This window comes from Hypanus sabinus, chromosome 18 (assembly GCF_030144855.1).
Source record: "Hypanus sabinus isolate sHypSab1 chromosome 18, sHypSab1.hap1, whole genome shotgun sequence".
In the NCBI taxonomy this organism is placed as follows: domain Eukaryota; kingdom Metazoa; phylum Chordata; class Chondrichthyes; order Myliobatiformes; family Dasyatidae; genus Hypanus; species Hypanus sabinus.
In genome coordinates this window covers 19438036-19462880 of record NC_082723.1, presented here as the reverse complement: position 1 = coordinate 19462880, position 24845 = coordinate 19438036, and the positions used below count along the sequence as shown (strand labels likewise).

At 39.3% G+C, this 24845-nt stretch overlaps 1 protein-coding gene and 1 long non-coding RNA gene across 2 annotated transcripts in view; one reads left to right on the top strand and one right to left on the bottom strand.

Annotated features, from left to right (window-relative positions):
* cfap77 (cilia and flagella associated protein 77) overlaps positions 1-24845 on the bottom strand; it is a 135085-nt gene that overhangs the window by 19160 nt on the left and 91080 nt on the right. Inside the window, exons 5-6 of the mRNA XM_059993790.1 lie at positions 4699-4804; positions 2001-2102 (exon numbers count right to left, since the gene is read on the bottom strand). Coding sequence (XP_059849773.1) covers positions 2001-2102; positions 4699-4804 — 208 coding nt within the window. The remainder of the gene's footprint in view (positions 1-2000; positions 2103-4698; positions 4805-24845) is intronic.
* The window catches only part of LOC132407382 (uncharacterized), an 85385-nt gene that overhangs the window by 2912 nt on the left and 57628 nt on the right, over positions 1-24845 (top strand). The window lies entirely within an intron of this gene.

Below are 24845 nucleotides of genomic sequence, written 5' to 3'. Positions count from 1 at the left end.
CTCCCCCTAAAGTATTCAAATTACTGATCCTGATAGAAACCAGATAGACCCTAAAATCTGATGATCAGCCACCTAACCTGGTCATCAACTTCTATCCTAGGCCCAGATCTTTGAGGATCCTGGATCCAGCACTGAATTGAACCTTGATCCTTGTGGAGGATTCCTAATGCCAAGTCCCTGATGAACCTTTCTTTCCATTCCGCCTTTCATGCAGATCCACCTCAGGCATTGGTCCTCATCTTAAAGTCCTCTTTTGTACTCATGCCTCCCTAAACACATACTCCACCAAAGGCTAGAGATGCTGCTGGAATCTGAAAAGCGTTATTCTACAATCTTCACTCTCTGCTCTTTCTAAGGTTATCTCAGCTAACCGTTTTTCCTTTCTGTACGTACACAGTTCAAAAACTTGTGTGTTTTGTTTTAAGTCATCACACAGTCCTCTCTCCATTAAGCCTCCAATGAAACACTGTCATTAATTGAATACCAAATAAGAATAAATTTAATGGAATATAACTGAAAAACAGCTTTAATTATTTTTTTTAAACTGCAGATGTTGAAAATCTGAAATAAAGACATAAAAATCTGGAAATACTCAGCACATCAGGCTATATCTATGGAAAAAGTAACATTTTCAGTAAATGATCTTTATTGGAAATTCATTTGAGTTTATGAATAAGGTAATATTTGTAAGCTGAGCCCAAGTCCAGCTGTGGAGTTTGAGCCTGTAGTCTTAAGTTTTAGTAAGCTATGTGATATTTTCACCCTAAGAATCATGTATGAGTAATGAAAAGTAATAGTGATAAATGAATAGCAGTGACATTAAGATTGCAGGGGAATCTTGTTAAACATGAAAAACTCACTTTCATAGACTGTTAAGAACAAAACCATTGAACAATATTAAGGGTAATAATTAACGACTATTTAAACTAGTTCGAGGAATCAATTTAAGCATACACACAAGAAAAAAAATGGTTAGATATACTTAGAAATTCAGGCCATGTCTACAGGAAACAAGTAAGGTTTAACATTTCAGGTTGAAGCCTTTTGTCAGAATTGGGATGTTCCTCCAATAAGTAAGTACTGATTTATGGAAAACTTAATACTTAGAACAGTATTACTGTGTTATTACTGGACATATTACACAATTTATTGAGTTATCACCTTATCTAGCTATGTTGTTGTGGGAATTAGAATTGTACAGAAGTTCATTCTCCGGCTCAAAGAAAGACCAAGCAACATGCAGAGAAGTGTGAGGTGTTCCACTTTGGGAGGACAGAAAGGGTAGAACTTGCACAGTAAACGGTAGGGCACTGAGGAATGCAGCAGAACAAAGGGATCTGGGAATAAAGATCTGTAATTGCTTGAAAGCAGTATCACAGGTAGATAGGTCATAAAGAGAGTTTTTGGCACTCTGGCCTTAGTAAATCAGAGTACTGAGTACAGGAGTTGGGATGTTATGTTGAAGTTGCATAAGATATCGGTGAGGCCAAATTTGGAGTATTGTGTGCAGTTCTGGTCACATACCAACAGAAAAGATATCAATAATATTGAAAGAGTACGGACAGAATTTAAGAGGATGTTGCCAGGACTTGTGGACCTGAGTTATAGTGAAAGATTGAATAGGTTAGGACTTTATTTCTTGGCGCATGGGAGACTGAGGGGAGATTTTTCACTGAGGTGGGGTGAAATTAGAACAACAAATATTAGGCTAAGGGTGAAAATTGAAATATTTAGGGGAACTTCACTCAGCAGGTGGTGCAAATGTGGAACAAGCTGCCAGTGGAAGTGATAAATGCAGGTTCGACTGCAACATTTACAACAGGTTTGGAGAGGTACATCAATGTGGGGAGCATGGAGGCATATTGTCCAGGTGTGGGTCAGTTTGACTAGGCAGAATAACATGGACTACATGCTCCCCACATCTGTGCTTCTGTGCTGCAGTGTCATATGACTCTAACATGCATAGCAAAGAAATGAAATACAAAAATCAACTTTCTCACCTTTCGGTAGCAAAGGGGGTGCACTATTGGTGGAGGATCTACCTGTGGTATGGCTTTGCTCAAGAATGCTGCACGAGTTTGATAATTCTTTATAAAGTGGACCTACAAACACAAAACCCAGATACATGAAACTACTAGAATTAGATATTCCATCACCAGACCAAGCCTAATATTAGTAGGCAACATGAATTATTCGGTGTAGAACAATATGTAACTTATTTTGAAAATTCAATCTCCTATAATAAATAACAGTAAATTTCATTTAACATTTAAATGGGAAATTTGTACAGGTGACCCTATGTTGTGGCCACTTAGTAATGGAAATTTATTTTTACAGAACTTGCATATTACTATCCAAAATTTTGAGCTAATGAAATAAAACTCACTCTTGCAGAAAGAAGTAATTAAACACAATTTTGGTTTTTCAACTCTATTTCCTCTCCCTTGTGTAGATAGTATGCTGAGGACCATGTTCTAAGACTGCAAACCTGCCTCCCACTTAAAGTGAGCATCGTCTGTATTTTCACTGAAATGTTTCTTCATAGCATAACAACTGTAAACACATTTTTACATATACTATATAACTAGGAATTTTTGGTTTGCAAAACTTCTGTTTTTGACATACAGTTACAATGAAGAACTACTGGAGTGTATGAATATTAATTTTAATATAATGATATCTTCCATTTATTATTTTAATAATCTGATACATAGTAAAAGGAGGAATATTTAGGATATTGCCTCAGTATAATGCAACATAGAACCATAGAATATTACAGCACCGAAACAGGCCTTTTGGCCCTTCTTGGCTGTGCTGAACCATTTTTCTGCCTAGTCCCACTGACCTGCACCTGGGCCATATCCCTCCAAACCCCTCTCATCCATGTACCTGTCCAAGTTTTTCTTAAATGTTAAAAGTGAGCCCGCATTCACCACTTCATCTGGCAGCTCATTCCACACCCCCACCACTCTCTGCATGAAGTAGCCCCCCCCATGTTCCCTTTAAACTTTTCCCCTTCACCCTTAACCCATGACCTCTTTTTTTTCTCCCCTTTCCTCAGTGGAAAAAGCCTGCTTGCATTCACTCTATCTATACCCATCATAATTTTATATACCTCTATCAAGTCTACCCTCATTCTCCTATGCTCCAGGGAATAAAGTCCTAACCTATTCAACCTTTCTCTGTTTCTCAAGTCCAGGCAACATCTTTGTAAACCTTCTCTGCACTCTTTCAACCTTATTAATATCCTTCCTGTAATTAGGTGACCAAAACTGCACACAATACTCCAAATTTGGTCTCACCAATGTCTTATGCAACCTCACCATTACATTCCAACTCTTATACTCAATACTTTGATTTGTAAAGGCCAATGTACCAAAAGCTCTCTTTATGACCCTATCTACTTGTGATGCCACTTTTAGGGAATTGTGTTTCTGTATTCCCAGATCCCTCTGTTCTACTGCCCTCTTCAGTGTCCTACCATTTACCTTGTATGTTCTACCTTGGTTCGACCTTCTGAAGTGCAATATTTCACACTTGTCCGCATTAAAATCCATCTGCCATTTTTCAGCCCATTCCTCCAACTGGTCTGAATCCCTCTGCAAGCTTTGAAAACCTTCCTCACTGTCCACTACACCTCTAATCTTTGTATCATCAGCAAATTTGCTGATTCAATTTGCCACATTATCATCCAGCTCATTGATATAGATGACAAATAGATGGACCCAGCACTGATCCCTGTGGCACACCACTAGTCATAGGCCTCCACTCAGAGTAGCAATCCTCCACTACCACTCTCTGGCTTCTTCCATTGAGCCAATGTCTAATCCAATTTACTACCTCTCCATGTATACCTAGAGACTGAATCTTCCTAACTAACCTTCCATGTGGGACCTTGTCAAAGGCCTTACTGAAGTCCATGTAGACATCCACTGCCTTTCCTTCATCCACTTTCCTGGTAACTTCCTCGCAAAACTCTAATAGGTTGGTTAAACATGACCTACCACGCACAAAGCCATGCTGACTTTTTCTAATAAGTCCCTGTCTATCTAAATACATTCTGTAATACAAAACATTTACTAAATATTATAACTAATAGTGTATTAAGCTCCTTAAGATGTTTGATCTGAAAGGCTTTATAAATGCAAGCGTTTATTTATCCCCTCAGTTCTTCTGGCTCTGATAAACAGAAACATTGTTTAGAATGTCTATCTCTTTACAACTCAAATAAACCAAACTTTAAATTAACATCTGTTAAGCCAATTTAAAAATGACTTTATAAGTGCATTTAGAATAAGTTTCCTGATCATAAGACATAGTGACATTATTTTAAGCCATTCGGCCCATTGAGTCTGCTCTGCTATTCAATCATTGATATATTATTCCTCTCAACTCCATTCTTTCACCTTCCCCCCACCCCCCCCCCCAGTAACTTTTGATGTACTTAAAAATCAATAACCTATCAATGACTGCTTTAAATATAGCCAATGATTTGGCCTCCATAGCCAGCTGTGTCAATGAATTCAACAGATTAACAATATTAGGCATGGAAACCAATGAGAATTATTTTGAACATAATGTAGAAAGAATGTGACTGAGTCCTCCTACTTCTGGCTTGCTTTAACCATGCATCATTCCCACTCTTGATGAGAGATGTTATTTGTATAATGCACTTATACTGTAAGGCTGTAAACAAACCTGATGAGTCTTCTTTTTCTTCTTCATTTCATCTAATGCTTTCTGTTCCTCTATCCACTTTTGCTGAAATTTATTTTCTAGCAGATCAAACATAGGGGTTGAAGGCCTATGAAAAAGTTGTAATAAGTCAATAAACAAATATTTCACTGACTTTTTTCTTTTGTATAACTGTAGGGAAAAATGAGGTTGGAATATGGTTGCTTCCTAGAATATAATGAAAAATAATCAATTAGATTTTACACATGATGTTCACAAATAGAAAAATTATACTCCATTTTATGATGCAACATAAAATTTTATACAAAAAAACTATATTTCTCTCTTGAAACAACATTCAATACTCTTCATTTGCTCAGTCTAGCTCCAAATCTTGGGATTCCCTTCCCGAGAGCACTAAGGGAATACCTTCACCAGATGAACGACAGTAATCCAAGAAAGCAGCTCATTATCATTTTTCCCAACATTTAGGGATTAACAATAAATGATGGTATTGCCAGAGAACACAAGGACCCCAAATTTTTTTTTTCAAAAATCACAGGTCATTGTGTCAAACTCTGAAATGTTTAATGAGAGGTTCTATAAATACAAACAGCTATTTCTATCTGTGTTCATTAATAATACTGCTTAAAATATTTGATACCTTCCTTACTCCAACGAATGTTGTTAAGCTGATATAAAATGACTTTATAATAGGTAACTAGAACTGATACAAGTCGAGTGGTTTAGAAAACATAAATGATGAGGCAGTACGTTCAGCTGCCTTTGGTCCCTGAAGTCCTGAGATTAAGCTATGCTTGGAATCGCCTCCTGTGACTTTCAACTGATTTTGTATTCAAACTGTTTATTTTTTATGTGTATGTATATTAGATGGGGGAATGGTGGTCGATGGATGATGGGGTTAGATGGAAAGGGGTTCATTATACCTTTGATCTGATATTTTTAAACAAAGCATTGTTTTGTATGGACAATTTCTTGTTTGTTTTCCATTTCTATACTGTATGGTACCACCAGTAAAATAATTACTCCATATGATTCCTGTTGGTTTACTACAACAATATGATATACTGCATATACTGGGAAGTGCACAGTGTGATCTGGGTTATATTGAGAACTGAGTGTATTAGCTATCAAGAAATGACTCTGAGATGGTAATAAAAAGACATGGATGAAGGAAAAATTGCTGGAGCATATATTTAATGATGTATATCTACAGCATTGCCAGAAATGAGATTATTTGGAATTAGCTACTTTGGAGTCACCCTTGTAGTTTTGTAATAATAATAATAGTGATATAACAGGGTACTGTTTAGAAGTTGAAATTTGGCTGTGGTCATGTATGTAGTTGAATGATGTTGTACAAATATATTTTATGCAGTTAAAACTTGCTCACTAAAGGAGCAATGATTCCAGTATAGTCATGACAGAGTCACTGAGTGATAATCTGTGGTCGATTACTAGAAACACCTAAGTATATGCCACATTGGTACTCTCAAGCATCAGCTCCAACAGCGGAAACTGAACAATTAAATTTGCAGTCATTAGAAACTCCACTGCATAGGAGTTGCTTGGGAGATTTATTTGGTGTATTTTTCAAAAAATGTAAATATAGAGTTAAAACCTTTGTATAAATGCAAGACTAAAGGAGCAAACATATACAGAATAATCACAAAAAGAGCTAATTAATGCTTTAAAAATGTTTCATGGTTCAGTACACTTCTGTAATTGTGCTGTTTTATTCACTAGTAAAGATTTGTAGAAAATCTTGCAGATGTATATTAGAAAAATATATGCGCATATTTTGCAAAATGCAAGGGATTCAAGGAATTAATGTGTTTTTCTTATTTGAATTGTGAGGAGTCACCATTATTGCTGCCGACATGTTCATAATATAATCACTAATATGTATTCACCTTTATTACCTGAATGGAGAAACTCGAAATCTATCCATGGTCCATTCTATCTGATTCACAGCTGGGAGAGTGTGCAATGTTGTAACACTGTCCCTCTGGGGCCAGGTACACAATGCAGGTTTCCACCTGCACACTGCATGCTTCTATTCAGTTAATTGTTCCCTTCTGGCCCAGTCTGTCTGTACTAACAAGGACAGTAGCAGGATGGTAATTGAAGTACTTAGCAATACACACATGAACAGGATACTGTGACTAATTAGGGGAGGAGGGCCATTGGGCCTTTTAATTGTTTGTGGTTTATGGGAAAATCTTAAAACGAAGAAGGTTAAAATATTCATTAGGGGTGTGCAATAATGTATCATTCAGTTGTGTGTTCCATAAAGATCTCTATGCACTATTAAAGCAGTTATTATGATGTAGTACATGTACTGTGGATCTACTGATATCGACCGCTTGTGACATCAGATAGATATTCCTTTTGTCAAGAAGGAAATTTCAGGCTACAGATGTTCAGTACATGAGAATATTCTTGTTATATTAACAGCGGGAATGAAATCAAAGCTGATGGTGGAGGATAGATTCTGTCTACAGTGACTTTAACAATAAAATCTAAGTTGAGACAAGTCAAATTTTTGTTTGAAAGCATTGAAGATGTTAACACTCTTCAGAAATAATAAATTTGGTAATCATAGAGACTGGATTTGTCAAACAATATATTTCATGTTCCTGTTTAACTATTCAGACAAAAGCAGTTTTATACATATATTTGCAAAGCAAGACTAAGGGAATAATGTCTTGTCCAGGATACTATCTTTTGTATGACATTCTAAACTGAGACTCCATTTCCCACAGCAAATGGACTTAAAAGTTCCCATGCAACAATTCAATGGAGATTTTTCCCAGCGTGTGCCTCAGCTTTTATCTCAGATTCAACATCACTAAAAATTGACTACTTTCTCATCTATCTTATTGGTGTTGTGGGATCTTCCTGTATACAAATTTGCCACATTTGCTTACATAACATTGTGAAAGCACAACTTAAAAGGACTGTGTAAGTTTTGTAAAAGAAAAGACTTTCTGATGATCTAAAGTTTGCTGTAGAACATAAGAGTCTTTGCTTTCATTCCACCAAGTTTAATACCTGAAAATTCATCCCTGGCTGATAGCAGCAAATAAACACAGCAAAGTCAATGAATTGGACTTGAATGCAGCACAGTGAAACAATTCACTGTAATGAAGAGTAAAGTATGCAGACATTATTTTATGATGCACAATCAGGGGTGAACTTTTAAGTTCAAACCCCTTTGTTTAGAAGACCCCATTTGTCACTTTCATCACACACTGATAATGCAGTGATATATTGCAAGTCATGTACACGAATGTATAAAATGTAGAATATGCAACAATAATTGAATTCACACATGGCAATGTTCAAATGTTTAAAAGGTTCAGGAGGGACTTTATTACAATGAGGGAAAAATGTTAGAATGTATAGCAAGCACAATAAGAGGTGGAGAATTGAAATAACAGAAGCTTGGTCAAAATGGAAAACTTACAAGTTATCTTTAAGGCAGAAGAATGGGCATAGAGAGAGTGACAGATGGGGGTAGGGTGTTAGATGATGCATTAGCAAGGCAGAAAGGACTGGAAAGAGAATTTCAGAGATCAAGAATGAAGTGCTGAATAAACAGACTTTTTGTTGAAATGGAGAGAAGAGAAACGAAGAGACATCTTCTTGTAAAGAAGCAGGATTTTGTGCAAAGGCTGAAGGAAGGAGAAACAAAATCACTACTACTGTACCATACTGTGCTATAATATTATTTGAAAACAAATGCAAGGAATTTGGAACTGCACATCAAACAGGAAGCGATATTCAGGCTAATTTGGCATGGCTGAGAAGAATGGCAACAATTCAAATATGTTTGGGCTTGTAGCAAGTTACTGTATAATTGGAGGCTAGGTGATAAAAGCTTGGAAGGAGTTCCAATAATAAAAGTTCAAAGAAAAATGTGGTGAATATTGCAGAAGTGAAGGCTGGAACTTCCAGCAACAAAAATATTGTGGAGATTGACACTGAACTCAGGGCTGTGTAGTGTGTGTGGTTATGTATCTCATAATGTGTTGGTTGCTAGGTTGGTGAATCAACCCCAAAGGCACAAAAAGGATGTCAGAAATTGAAATGGATAGAGACAGTCTCAGCATTGTTCAGCTGGAGAAAATGTTAGTTAATCAAGTTTGTGAAATCCATCAGGTACTTTGTTGTATTCATCTTTGCATCAATGGATCAGGTGATAAGGTCAACCTGGGTGTTATCTGGATTTGTATGGAAGAGGAGGGTATACTTCCAGATTACATCAATGACACTTTAAAAATACATTCTTTATCTACAACCATCCTTTAGTTTTACATTAAGAAAAGTGTGTTTTATGATTTGATAGAACTAATGGCCTTAGATTTGCTGCCCTCTTAAGAATCTGCCTGGTGACGTTAAATCAATTCCCAGCATAGTATTTCAAATAAGACAAAAGGAAAGATTTGGTGGATTATGAAAGCTCCAGTACTTCCCCAGTTTTATTTTTAATGGAATCTCTCTTAAATCAGTCAACTTTCTTCAAGAAATTTATAATTGCACAAACTTTCTGATAATTAAAATAAAATTGTTATATGGAAATATTCAATATTGGATGAAAGAAGTTTGATCTTCTCAAGAACAAAAAGACATTAACTGGCTTGACTCCAGCACTCCTACCTCTTCCACAAACTTGACCCTGTTGAATACCCTTGTACCTCTCCACACCAATCCCAATCTCACTATCAAACCTGCTAAGGGGGTGCTGTTGTAGTGTGGCAGGCTGACCTGTATCCTGCTGAAGCCAGGTGGCAACTCTCAGACACCTCCTCTTACTTACCCCTTGGAAAGGATCCTACTCTGGATCAACGAGTCACTGGCATTACGGACATTTACACTACATGCTGCATCTGCAAGGCAAACAGCATTCTTAAGGACCCCACGCAGCCCTCATACAAACTCTTCTCCCTCCTGCCATCTAGGAAAAGGCACCAGAGCATTCGGGCTCCCACGACCAGACTATGTAACAGTTTCTTCCCCAAGCTATCAGACTCCTCAATACCCAGAGCCTGGACTGACACCAACTTACTGCCTTCTACTGTGCCTATTGTCTTGTTTGTTTATTGTAGTGCCTGCACTGTTTTGTGCACTTTATGCAGTCCTGGCTAGGTCTGTAGTCTAGTGTAGTTTTTGTACTGTTTCATGTAGTACCATGGTCCTGAAAAACATTGACTTGTTTTTACTGTGTTCCTTACCAGCAGTTATGGTTGAAATGGCAATAAAAAGTGACTTGACTTGACTGTCTCCTACATCATCACTAACCCCATCAGATCTGGAGATCTCCCATCCACTGCCACCAAACTAATAGTTCCCTTACCCCACATTGCTCATTTCTACCTCTTAGATAAAGTCCACAAACCTGACAGTCTGGATAGGACCTTTGTCTCTGCCAGCTCTTGCCCCACTGAACTTGTGTCTGCATATCTTGACTCCATTCTCTACTCCTTGGTTCAGTATCTTTCCACCTACAACTGCGACACTTCACATGCTCTCGATCTCCTCAGTAACTTTCAATTCCCTTGCCTGATCCTTCGTTTTTACTATGGATGCCCACTCCCTGCACACTTCTATCCCCCAACAAGAAGCCCTTAAAGCACTGTGCTTCTTTCTTAACAAAAGACTGTTCCGGTTCCCCTCCACTATCCCCTTCTCTGTCTGACAGAACTGGTCCTCTTCCTCAACAACCTCTCCTTCAGCTCCTCCCACTTTCTCAAAACTCGAGGATGGCCACGAGTGCCTACATGGAACCCAGTTATGCCTGCTGCCTTGTTGGCTATGTGTAGCAATACATGAGCCAACCCTTCACTGATAATACTTTCAACTCTTTCTGCGCTACACTTATGACTGCATTGGTGCTGCTTCATGCACCCATGTTGAGTTAATCAATTTCAACAGCTTTGCCTCCACCTTCCACCCTGTCCTTAAATTTACCTGTCCATTTCTGAACACCACTCTCCCCTTTGTTGATCTCTCTGTCTCCATCTCTGGCGACAAACTATCTACTGACATCTTTTATAAACCTACCAATTCCCATGGCTATCTGACTATACCTCTCCCCACCCTGACACCTATTGCCTTCTCTCAGTTCCTCTGTCTCTGCTGTATCTGTTCCCAGGATGAACTTTCTTTTCCAGGACATGAGAGAATGGGATTTTCCTCCTTCACCACTGATGCTGCCCTCGCCCACGTCACCTCCATTTCCTGTCTATCTGTGCTCACATCTTCCCACCACCTTAACAGGGATAGAGTTCCTCTTGTCCTCGCCTACCAGCAAACATATTTTTATTTCCCTTGAACTCTTCACTTTCCGCAGGGATTGTTCCCTCTGTGATTCCCTTGTCCATTCATCCCTCCTCACTAATCTCCCTCCCGGCACAAACCCCTATAAATGAGAGAAATGCTCTACTCGCCTATTCAGCTCCTCCCTCACCTCCACTAGGGCCCCAAACAGTCCTTGCAGGTGAGGCAACACTTCACCTGTGAATCTGTTGGGGTCATCTATTGTATCCAGTGCACCTGATGCAGCCTACATTGGAAAGACCTGACTTAAGTTGGGGGACCACTTTGTCGAGCACTTCTGCTCCATCCGCCAAAACCGGAAATTCCCAGTGGCCAAACATTTTAAGTCCTATCCCTATTCCTCTTCCAACATGTTGGTCCATGGCCTTTTTTTTTGCCATGAAGAGGCCACTCTCGGGGTGGAGAAATGACACTTCATATTCTGTCTAGATGGCCTCCAACTTGATGGCATGAAAATTGATTTCTCCTTCTAGTAATTTTATTTTCCCTTTTCTTTTGTTCTCCTCTTCCCCCTTCCCTCTTCTTCCATAAGATATAGGAGTAGAATTAGGCCATTCAACCCATCAAGTCTGCTCCGTCATTCAATTGTGGCTGATCCCAGATCCCATTCAACCCCATACACCTGCCTTCTCACCGTATCCCTTAATGCCCTGACAGACCAACTACCACCTTAAATATACCCACAGACTTGGCCTCCACCACAGTCTGTGGCAGAGCATTCCACAGACTCACTACTCACTGGCTTAAAAAAAGAAACCACCTTTCCACATCCACCCTATCTAGTCCTTTCAGCATTCGGTAGGTTTCATTAAGATCCCCCTGCATTCTTCTAAATTCTGGTGAGTACAGGCCCAAAGTTGCCAAACACTCATAGGTTAACCCCTTCATTCTCAGAATCATCCTCATGAACCTTCTCCGGATTCTTTCAAATGACAACACATCCTTTCTGAGATGTGGGGCCCCAAACTGTTGACAATACTCCAAGTGTGGCCTGACTAGTGTCTTATAAAGCCTCAGCATTATCTCCTTGCTTTTATATTCTGTACCCCTTGAAATAAATGCCAACATTGCATTTGCCTTCTTTACCACAGACTCAACCTGTAAATTAACCTTCTGGAAGTCTTGCACAAGGACTCCTAAGTCCTTCTGCACCTCTGATGCTTAGAGTTCCATTTCCCACTCTGGCCCATCACCTCCCCCTGTTGCCCCTCCTCCTTCTCTTTCTCTTATGATCCACTCTCCCCTCCCATCAGATTCCTTCTCCAGCCCATTACCTTTCCCACCCACTTGGCTTTGCCCATCACCTTCTAGCTTGTCCTCCTTCCACTCTCCCCACATTTTATTCTGATGTCTTCCTCCTTTCTTTTCATTCCTGATGAAGGGTCTCAGCCCAAAGCATCAGCTGTTTATTAATTTTCATTAATGCTGCCTAATGTGCTGAGTTCCTCCAGCATTTTGTGTGTGTTGCTCTGGATTTCCAGCATCCGCAGAATTTCTTATGTTTAAGAATCTACGTCTGCTTAAGTACTTAACTGTCACTGCATGGTGCACCAGTTTTTATAATAATTTCATATACTGAGCAATTTTACTTCTCTCTAATTACATTTGTTATCAATGAATTTGAATCATAGAGTCATAGAGCACTACAGCATGGAACAGACCCTTTGGCCCATTTAGTCCACGCCAAACTATTCTGCATAGTCCCATCATCCTGGATCATCGCTTTCCATTCCTTCCATTCATGCACTTATCCAAATTTCTCAAAGGTTTAAATCAAAACTGCAGCCAACATTTTCAGTGACAGCTCGTTCCGCAGTGAAGAAGTTCCTCCTCAGGTTCCCCTTTCACCTTTCACCCTTAGCCTCTAGCTCCAGTCTCACCAAATCTTAGTTGAAAAAGCCCAATTATATGGGGGATTGCTATCCCAAGGAGTGAAAATAAGGTGTGCCCCATCTATCTTTTGCTGGTTGATGACCTTCCATCTTATGATCGAAAGTGGATGTTTGCTGATGATGATTGTTCAATTCTGTTTTCAGCATGTCAAGTAATGCAACAGTTCATGCAGCAAGAGCTGGCCTAATAAATGGCAATGATGATCACCAAATGCATCCTTGATATTTAAACACATTTCGATCACTAAATACCCCTCCATGAAAATCGCAGGATCAGAAATTTCAATGGACAATTCATATAAATACTGTGGCCACATTCACAAGTCAGAGCTGAGTATTCCATGGAAAGTTATTGACCTCCTGACTCCGATCATCCTTCAAATCTTCCTCATTTGCAGGCACAACCAAGGAATTTGATAGAATATTCTTTACTTGACTAGTCTTGATTGCTGCTCTAACAAATCTCAAGAAATGATGTGCATCCAGGAGAAAACAGTCCATTAGATTTCTGTTGCATGCATCATCCTGCCATTACTCTTTTCATCACTGTGAAACTTGGACCACAGAGTTTATCTTTTACAAAAAATGCAAAACCGTTACTCATAAAGGCTTGTCCAACAGCATCATCTCTAACAACAAAAAGAAGAAAGGCAAAAAATGCATGAAAATACATAGATATTTTGCAGATATCACTACAAACTCCAATCATCCTGATTTGAAAATGCAGTATATTATTGCTCCTTTGCTAGATCACAATCCTGGATCTCCCTCTCCAAAAGCACTGTGGGGTTATCTTCATTAGGATGACTACAGTACTCATGAAAGCTGTTCACCACCACCTTCCCAAAGCAATTAAGAATGGGTGACAAAAGTTGGCCTAGCTAGTAACACCAACATGCTAAAAAAATTAACAAATTATTTTTTAAAAATGACAAATTGTTTTAATTAATTTGAATGATGTAAACTATCTCATAAGGACATGTCAAGACTACACAAGGCACACACTTTTGGCACTGGTATCTATTTATATCCAATGACAGATTCAGTGAATTGAACAATGATATGTATTTAAATATTTGTCCAAGTTGGCATCTTTTTACAGTAGTTATTAAGTACTGACTAAAGGGAAATTGATTTAAGTGCATTGTTTAAAAAGTCTATCAAAGCCCAGTTAAAAGCAAGGATTTGACAGAAGTAAGCATTCAATGTCACATTAGAAAGACTCCTCCTGTACTTGTTCTTTTAAACTCTAAGTGTGAATCTATACAGCAGGGTGGAGAAACAATGTCATTTCTCAGGTGTCTATGATTTAGCTGCTGTTTTCTGTCGCAATCTCTGTCGTATGCAAGCGGTTGCTTGTAAGTGCAAGCGCGTGAGTGTTGCTGGGAGCTGATTGGAAGATCCCATGGGGCTGAGACCCTGGCTCATCCTCATTAGTGTTGACCTTGGTAAGAGAAAGAGGCGGCTGATGGATAGCATGTGCAGTGGACAAGTCCCCTGGGAGCCACTATCTTATCTATTATTGTACTCTTCCCACCTCCCTGACCCTCCCAGTTCTGTACACCACAGGCATCAGGGAGGGAATAAATCTGTGTCTGATCCTGAAAAAAAAGGACAGAATAAAAATGTCCTTTTTTATGAGGGTCAAAGACAAAATGTAAGAAATAGAATATTATATGCAAAACATTAATAATAGGTAGCATGCTATGATCTGAAGCCATTTTTAAATACCAGACTATTATTTTTTAAATTCAAGCTATTATTGTGTTTTTGCACTTAAGGGACCCAATTTGAGAGATTTTAGAAAACCATTTCTGATTTGTAACCATTCGGAACTGCCTAAGCTCCAAATGTAGTGACATCATTCAGATCATACCGAATATAGCAGACTAGCCATCAACTTAGCTGTCACTATAACAAGGTTTGAATTTCATGAGGAGTTGCCAGTCAAAGGAAATCACGAGCATTAATGCAGCTAGTTAATGTCGTCTTTGTTTTGAGCACAGTTACAAGGCTTCATTTTCCAAAAAAGGAAACAGATCTCCTCAAAAAATTATGTACATCAGTAATACAAATGCTATTTTAAAATTTTATTTCTGCACTTAGCTTTTTTCTCAATTTCAAAAACAGAATTTGAATAAAAATAAGATTGTACTTTCACTTGATCAGTGACTTAAATGTAGTTTAACTACATAAAGCAACTACAGACTGTATCCAGAGGAATATCTGTGATGATATGTAGAGTTTGTACTAGTTCTTAGGGTTAGATCGACAAGGGAAGGTTGATTTGGAAAAACAAAAGTAGCTGTAGATGCTGGAAAGCCAAACTAAGCACAGAAGATGCTAGAATTCTTCATCCACTCAGGCAGCATCTGTATGGAGAGAAGCATGTTAACATTTCAGACTGATGGTCTTTCATCAGACAATATCAGGTTCCTAACCTTTTTTATGCCATGGACCAATATCACTGAGCAAGTGTCCATGGACGCCAGGTTGGGAATCCCCGATTTAATTGGATGATCTGAAACATTAGCTTTGTATCTCTTCCCATCAATGCTGCAAACTGCTGAGCACTTTATTTATTGATAGATAAGATACAGCTCAGAACAGGCCCTTCTGGCCCAATGAGTGACACTGCCCAGCAACCTACCTATTTTAACCCTAGCCTAATCACAGGACAACTTGCAATGACCAGATAACTTGCTAACCAGTATGTCTTTGGAATGTGGGAGGAAACCAGAACACCTAGAGGAAACCCATGTGTTTACAGGGAGGAGATACTAGCTCCTTACAGACAGCATCAGAATTGAACTCCAAACTTTGATGCCCCAAGCTGTAATAGCATCATGCTAACTGCTACACTACCATGGCTCCTAAGATCAAACAAGTCATAGTTTGATTTCAAAATGTGTTGGAAATCTGGCATGATCCAGTGACCGCAAATTTTAAACCTCCAAAAGGGTGGTTTGGCAATAAACCTATTTAAATTTCATTTGGAGAGCATTTAACAGCAGCTTAATTTTTATGCAGTAAAGAACTTCCTGAAGCTTTGAGGTAAATCCATGGCAACAGTGCAGGGACAATGAACAGTGGCTAAAGAGTTGACAATAAACACTATAGCCTCATGACTGATTTCTTGAGTAACATTCTAAAATACTTGGTGACACAAGTTGCAGATCCTGGAATCAGGATCAACAAACAATCTTTTGGAGGAACTCAATGGATCACACAGCATCTGTGGAAAGAAAGGAATTGTTAACATTGATTTATCAAGCTTCCAGCAATTGTCCCCCTCCTTCCAATTCCCATTTCCCTCTCTCACCTCATCTCCTTAGCTGCCCATCACCTCCCTCTGGTGTTCCTACCCCTTCCCTTTCTTCTATGGTCTTCTACCCTCCCCTATCAGATTCCTCCTTAAAGGGCTCTTTCACTTATTAACTCTCAGCTATTTACTTCATGCCTCCCCCTTTGCAGTTTCACCTATCACCTACCACCTTGTATTTCTTCCTCCCCTCCTCCCACCTTTTTGCTCTAACCTCAGGTTTTATCCCCAGTCCTGATTAAGGGTCTCAGCCCGAAATGTTGACTCTACTTTTTTCTATAGAGGCTGCCTGGCCTGCTGAGTTCCTCTGGCATTTTGTGTTTATTGAGTTATACAGGATTTTGACCCAAAACTTCAATAATTCCTTTCCTCCTACGGTTGCTGCATGATCCTCTCAATTCTTCTAGCAGGTTGTTGATTTTAAGACAGTTCCATTATAGCAGTTATCTTTGCTGATTTTTTTTCCCCTTGAAAAACTGTGGAGGAAGTTTGGATAGAATTTGTGGCAAATTTAGTTATCTTTGCTTTTGGTTCAAATATTTTTGGCCTGCTCAACTGCTAAATATAGTTAGTAGCTTTCTATGGATACATCAATATGCATGTTGCTTGAGGCATAATTAGTAGATCCCACAGAAGGACTGGAATGGACATCCACAACTCCAGGAAGAGGAGACATAACACACTAGACACTAGAATACTACAGCACAGTACAGGCCCTTCGGCCCTCAATGTTGTGCCGACCGATATATTCCTTTTTTTAAAAAAAAGAGTACTAAACCCACACTAACCTGTAACCCTCTATTTTTCTTTCATCCATGTGCCTGTCCAAGAGGCTCTTAAATACCCCTGATGTTTTAGCCCCCACCACCATCCCTGCAGATGCTGAAATCTGGTGCAGAAAAAAACCCAAATTGCTGGAGGAACTCAAAAGGTTCAGGCAGTTGGTAAGTGATTTCCAGATGAAGGATCTCAACCCCAAATTTTGTCTGCCTATTCCCTTCTCCAGATCCAGATTTTTTTGTCCAGGAACAGCAGCAGTCTGCAGCTTATCTATTCACAACTGGACAAAACAAAGGGGATCATGAGTGAGAAGGAATAAACTTGAACTTTCAAAGCTAAGCCATTTTACAATTTTCATAATACACCTGATCACTCTTCACATGCTGGTGTCATCCAGTCTAGAACAGCAATTTGGTTAGAAGAGTTAGAATTACTTCAGCAAGGCTTTTATCAAAGTCCCGCATGGGAGGTTGGTCAAGAAGGTTCAGTCGTTTGGCATTCAGGATAAAGTAGTAAATTGTTCGGATTGGCAAAAACATCTCCTCCACAATCTCCATTAGCACAAGTGAACCACAGGGATGTGTGCTTAACCCCTTGTTCTACTCGCTTTACACCTACAACTGTGTGGCTAAGTATTGCTCCAACACGTACACAAGTTTGCTAATGACACCACTGTTGTTAGTTGTATCAAAGGTGGTCATGCATCAGCATATGTGGGGAGATAAAAAATATGACTGAGTGTTGTCAATACAACGTCTTACTCAATGTCAACAAGACCAAGGAACCGATTGTAGACTTCAGGAGAGGGAAACCAGAGGACCATGAGTCTGTACTCATCAAAGGGGGAAAGGGTCCCCCTTTGGCTCCTGGGTGTCACTATCTCAGAGGACCTGTCCTAGACCCATCATATAAATATTATTGTAAAGAAAGCACCTCAGCGCCTCAACTTCCTCAGAAGTCTGCAGAGATTTGGCATCTCATCAAAAACCTTATCATACTTCTATAGACCTCTGGTGGAAAGTGTGCTGACTGGCTACATTATGGACTGTTGTGGGAATACCAGCACCTTTGAGTGGAAAATCCTTCAAAAGGTAGTGGATTCAGCCCAGTACATCATGGGTAAAGACTTCCCATTGAGCTCATCTGCATAAAATGTTGCCATGGAAAAGCAGCATCCATCATCAAAATCTCCACCACTCAGGCCATGCTCTTTTCTTGCTGTTGCATCAGGTAGAAGGGACAAGTGCCTCAAGACTTGCACCACCAGGTTCAAGAACAGTTATTACCACTCAGCTGTCAGGCTCTTAATAACAGGGGATAAATGCACTCATTCTAGCTCTGATGGTTGCCCTTTAAGGACTCTTTATCTTGTTATTTCATAGTCTCATTATTTATTGCTATTTATTTATATTTGCATTTAAACAGTTGTTCATTGATCCTGTTTAAATGCAAATATAAATAGCAATGTTCTATGTTCAATGTTCTACTGTTCTATAGATTTGCTAAGAGTGCCCACAGGAAAAAGAATCTCAGGGTTGTATGTGGTGACATGTACGTAGTCTGATGATAAAGTTTACTTCAAACTTTGGATTTGACATTTGCTTCATGGAGAAGCCAGAGAATAGGAGTAGATGGTTGCCTTTCTGACTGGAGTCCCGTGACTAATGGTGTGCCACAGGAATTGGTGCTGGATGTGTTGTTGTTTGTCTATACCAACAATCTGGATAATATGGTAAACAGTAAAACTGCAGATGACACCAAGATTTCACGTACAGTAGACAGCGAGGAAGACTATCAAACTTGCAGCGTGGGATCTGGCTCAGCTGGAAAAATGGGCTGAAAAATAGCAGATGGAATTTAATGCAGACAAGTGTGAACTATTGCACTTTGGGAGGACAAAGCGAGGTAGGACTTGCACATTAGGGCACTGAGGAGTGTGATAGAACAGAAGAATCTTGGAATACAGATCCATAATTAGAAAGTGGCATTACAGATAGATAGGGTCATATAGAGAGCTTTGGAAGATTGGTTTTCATAAATCAAAGTATTGAGTATAGGAATCAGGAATGTTATGTTGAAGATGTACAATATATTGGTGAGGCCAAATTTAGGGTATTGTGTGCATTTCTGGTCACCTACCTACAGCAAAGATGTCAATAAGATTGAAAGAGTGCAGAGAAAATTTACAAGGATATTGCTGGGAGTTGAGGGCCTGAGTTTTAGGGAAAGGTTGAATAGGTTAGGACTTTATTTCCTGGAGTGTAGGAGAATGAGGGGAGATTTGATGGAGGTACACAAAATTATGAGGGGTATATAAAGGATTAATGCAAGCAGGATTTCTCCACTGAGACTGGGTGAGACCAGAACTAGAGGTCAAATGTTAGGGGTAAAAGGCAAAATATTTAAGGGGGACCTGAGGAGGAACTTCACTCAGAGGGTGATGCGAGTGTAGCACAGCTGCTAGCAGGAGTGGTGATCTGGGTTCAGTTGCAGTGTGTAAGAGAGGTTTGCATAAGTAGAATGGAGGGCTATAATCTATGAGATTATGTAGAATAACCATTTGGCATGGAGTAAATGAGCTGAAGAGCCTATTACTATGCAGTTGTGCTCTATGACTCTGTCTGTCATCTAGAAAATGTGAAATCCTCATCTCTCCATTCTCAAATGCATCCAATCATGCCAACAACTATCACCTGCCAGTTTATACTTCTCCCCTTCTTATTTTGTCCCCCCGAGTTCTGCTGAGTTCTTCCTTAATTTTGTGTGTGTTGCTCCAGGTTTGCTTGCTCTCCATGTTGACTGGCTAAGGGCCAGAGAATGACCTAGGATTCTGTGCTCTTTGATAAAGAAGGGAAGAAGAGGCACATGAATGAGAATTACAGCATTCGTTGAGGTGGATGGAGTATATATTTTTTTTGATGACAGCTTTAAGGGAAAGGCATGATGTTCATAGTTCAAAGATTTGTATGCTTGAACAAATGAAGATGTGAAGAAATAAGCAGACAAAGAACAACTGAAATAACCTGTAAGGCAAATAGGTATTAGAGAAAATATGTTAGAGTTAAGAGGAATTCTGATAACGTATATCAAGATAGCAAAAGCATTGCTATGCCTGCATTTTCTATTCTTATGTGATAATTATCTGCAGCACTGAATCCAGGAGGAGGAGGACACACTTCTACTCTTTAGCATCAACTTCTTGGTATTACCAATTAAGGCCTTGCAGCAGCAGCATCCACCAATGCATCAGAGAACTTGAAAGTAGTCTTTGTATGGCCACTCTACACCATCCTGTCAGCTGTGCAAGTACCTCAAAAGGTCATCAAATATCATGCCTTCATTGTGAAGTGGTGGGGCTGAAATTGAAGAGAAAGCTGAAAATTCTGGAAAAACTCAGCAGGTCAGGTGTAGAACTACTGATAAAGATTCAGAGTTAATACTTCAAGTCAGAGACCTTTTATCGAAATTAGTAAAGAAGTGCAATTGGTGATTCATCTGCAGGAACAGTTTTGGTCAGATGGTGAAGTTGTGGAAACTGCAAAGGATATTCAGATTCCAACACCAGTGGTCTAATGGTCCACCTTTCTGTCCCCATAAACAATCCTGCTCTAACAGCTCTTTCCAATGTAATGCTACACCTGACATTTCACCTCTTTCCATCACATGATCCTGGAATCCTAACAGTTCTTTTTTCTGGTGAAGCATTAATCCATTTGCACCTCTTCCAAACTTGCATTCAGTGTTCAGGATGTGGAATCTTCTACAATGAAGAATGGGTGATTTTATGATCTGCAGAAGTAACCCCGAGTTTCAAGTTATCTGTTACTTTAATTCTCCATCTCTGACCCATCTCGTCTGTGGTCTCTTGCACTGTTGTAAAAAGGCAAATGTGAGCTTGGTAAAGGACCTCTCATTTTCTGTCTGTGCCTGCTGGACTTCATATGGTCTTCATCTTTAGATTACTGAATTTCTCAATCTGCATTCAGAAATGGTGATATGCATTGAAGCTATAGAGCTGGTCATTTCAACTATGAGTTTTTCTGAGCTATTCTTCCTCAATTGGTACATCCAGACTGGCAACGCATGTCCCTCAATGCTGCTATTAACAGCACATTATACAAATAAAGAAGCAAAATTATCCTCTAATTGACCAGCTAACTTATACCTAAACTTACTGTTGTCTCCCCTGTAGCATTCAAAATAATGTCTGTCTTTCCCAGTTATGACAAAGGGTCCTTGACCTGACACGTTAATTCTGTTTCTCTGTCCTCCAATGCTGCCCGACCTGCTGAGTATTTCCAATAATGGTGGTTTTATTTCAGAGTTTTAATGATTTTTGGGTTTAAAACTGAACCATGCTTGTTGTTGTTGTTAACCAGTCAGCCTAATCAATAGAGAAACACAATAAAGATATATTAATGTCATTGCAGAGTTTAAGCTGCTATAACAAGTACACTGCCATCAAAATCTCTCTGACCTGCTGGCAGACATGTTGTCCCTGGTATATTGGAGAGCTAAAATTCTTTTGCTGTGGTTTTTATGATACAACTGCTTTGGTTGCCAAGCAGCATTATCAATGAAGTAAAGTTGACATTTTTCTTATTTTTTGGAGGCTGTTGGAGGCTGTTGCTATCATCTGCTAAGGAAGGACTCTTCTCTGAGTACCTATAATTATTCATAATCCCATTGTCATCTGGATTACACTTCAGTCTATCTTTGAAGAGCTGTTGAAATTATGGTTTTTATCCATTCCCATTTTCCTCTATGCTCATTCTTGTTATTTGTTACACTCCTGATTAATTTTATGACTTTAAACAGAGTTATCTCCGGTACAAATAATAGATGTGGGGGGAGATCAAGCAAGGAAGACACAACCACCATAATGGGTAGGTAAGCCTTGATTGTATAGTTTGAGAAAAGAAATTTTTGATTGTATCTCCATTAAAGAAGCATTTAGAAGCTTTTTCTCCACCTGATGCACCATCAATAACTCTCGGAGACGTGAGGCGAGATATATGCTTTAATTGGCTGGAAGAAAGAACAAGCAGCAAATGACCACCACACAACATCCTGGAGACTGAGGCTGGGGCTGTGTCTCCAATCGCCTTTATACCGGGGTCCGTGAGAGGAGCCACAGGAGCAGTCAGCGGGTGGGGGGGGGGGGGGGGGTATCCAGACAGGTATATGTAGTTCACCACACCACCATTGATCTTTCTTTTACTAAAACCATTTTTTTCTTATCGGGTATGATTACAAGATTTTCAAACTTGATTTATGAAAGCACGGGCTAAAATGTTATATCTGATGCAGGAAACCTTATAACTTGTATGATTAAAACCTAAATGAAATGTGAACATTATGCAAACAGGAGTTCCTATCTTAAACACAAAATGTTAGAAAAGGCTCTACATAAAGGGGGGCATAATAATAATAAGTCAGGACCAGCCTCTCCAGCACCTTCATCACATGAGATGTGAGGGCAATTGGTCTGTAGACATTAAGTTCAGATGGAATTTAACTCTCCGCCTTGGGTACAGGAACCAAGCAGGAAGTCTTCCACAGCACCAGTATATTTTCCTGACTCAGATTCAAATTGTAAAGATGTTGCAAAATACCAGTCAGCTGGCTTGCACAGGCCTTCAGTATCCTGGGGCTGATAATGTCCAGACCAGAAGTCTTGCCTTAATGTAGTCTCTCTAGTTGTCTCTTAACCTGGCCATGCAACCCCTACCAGTGTAACTTTTTTGAAAATGTTTGTAGGCTCTATACTGTCATCTATTTTAGATTATACAGCTAGATCTCCAGTGAGTGGGTTTTCTCCTGCAGGTCCAGTACAATTTCAGGAGTAGGATTTGCAGAAACCCTCACTGAAAACATAGTGAGTGAATACAAGAATTGTGAAAATCCACTTCATCATTTAGAAAGCAAAGCTCCACAAGTCCAGTGTAATTTAATCCTGAAAAGTACTCTATGAATGTTTCAAAATCTTTTTTTCAATCATTTTTCATTTAAGTCCAAATGATCATACGATAATCCTCGAAGGCATTTAATAAGTTTAGTATTGTTTGTTATTAATTATTAAACCACAAAGGTTACACAAAAATGAAATGTATGTGTTCTGTTTTTTTTAATAGTGAGCTTTCTGCACCAATGACAAGTTAACAAAAGGAATTAATAATTACATTCAGTCAAATCATTCCAATATTTAGTCCCAGGACAGGTTTTTTATATATAAAAAAAAGTGCTGGTGGATGCAACTCTACTTGTCCTGTTGCCTCTGCATTGGATCCTTTGAAATGGCAGCTCAGCAAGAACAAACATAAATTCTTATTTAACATGGAAAGTTAAGTCCATAAGACATAGGAGCAGAATTAGGCCATTCAGCTCATTGAATCTGCTCTGTCACTCAATCATTGCTGATTTATTTTCCCCCTCAGCCCTATTCTCCTGCCTTCTATCTGTAACCTTTGATGCCGTTACCTATCAACCTCTGCTTTAAATAGACCAATGATCTGGCCTCTCATAGCTGTCTGTAGCAATAAACTCCACAGATTCAACACCCTCTCAATAAAGAAATTCCTCCTCATCTCTGTTCTAAGGGGATGTCCTTGTATTCTGAGGCTGTGCCCTCTGGTCCTGGACTTCCCCACAGTCCTCTCCACATCCACTCCATCTAGGCCTTCCAATATCTGACAGATTTCAATGAGATTTCTACTCATTTTTCTAAACTCCAGTGAGTATAGGCCCAGAGCCAACAAATGCTCGTCAAATGCTACTTTCATTCCTGAGATCATTCTTGGGAACCTCCTTTGGACCCTCTCCAGTGCCAGCACATACTTAGATAAGGGGCCCAAAACGGCTCACAATATTTGAAGAGTGTCTGACCAAAGCCTTGTAAAGCCTCAGCATTACATCCTTAATGCTGAGACTTTATAAACCTGAGATTTCCCAGAACTAAACAACTTTACAAGGATGTTGCTGGGATTTGAGGGTCTGAGTTTTGGAGGGAGGTTGAACAGGTTGGAATTTTTTTCATTGGAGTATTGAAGAATGAAGGGTGATCTTATTGAGATACATAAGATTACAAGAGGCATAGATAGGATCAATGCATATAGTCAAGACAAGATGGTTAAGGTTTAAGGTGAGAGGGAAGAGATTTAATAGGAATCTTAAGGGCAACTTTTTCAACCAGAGAGGAAACATTTTCACCTAGATAGCGGTCAGTATGTGTACTGAGTTGCCAGGGGAAGTGGATGATTCAGGTACGTTAACAAAATTAAAAGGTACTTGGATGGGCTTAGATGGATATGGAATGAATGTCAACACATGGGTCTAGTTCAGATAGGAACAATGGTCAGCATGGGCCAATTGGGTCAAGGGGCTTGTTTTTGTGAAGTATGATTCTAATGAATAACCAAATGCTAATTTATATTTCAAGTTCCATCAAAACTTTTATGAGCACGTAAGGGCTTTAGGTAAAAGGATTCCAATAAACACCTTATTACCAATGTAAAGCTGTTTTGGTCACTTGATATTTTTTCCAAAATACAGCTTGAACTTTGCTTCTACCTTTGACGTTGCCAAAAGTTAATTGTTCATAATTAATCAATGCACTCATTCTTTTAAGGTTATTGGACTTGGAGTATGCCTGCAAGAAAATGAATCTCAGGGCTGTATTGTACATGGTGACATATATGTACTCTGATAATGTATTTACTTTGGACTTTGATACCCACCTGCTTTTGCTAAACTTAGGCAGTCACTAACAGATGCTCATACAGACTGAGTAGTTGCAGAAGACATAAATATCCTGG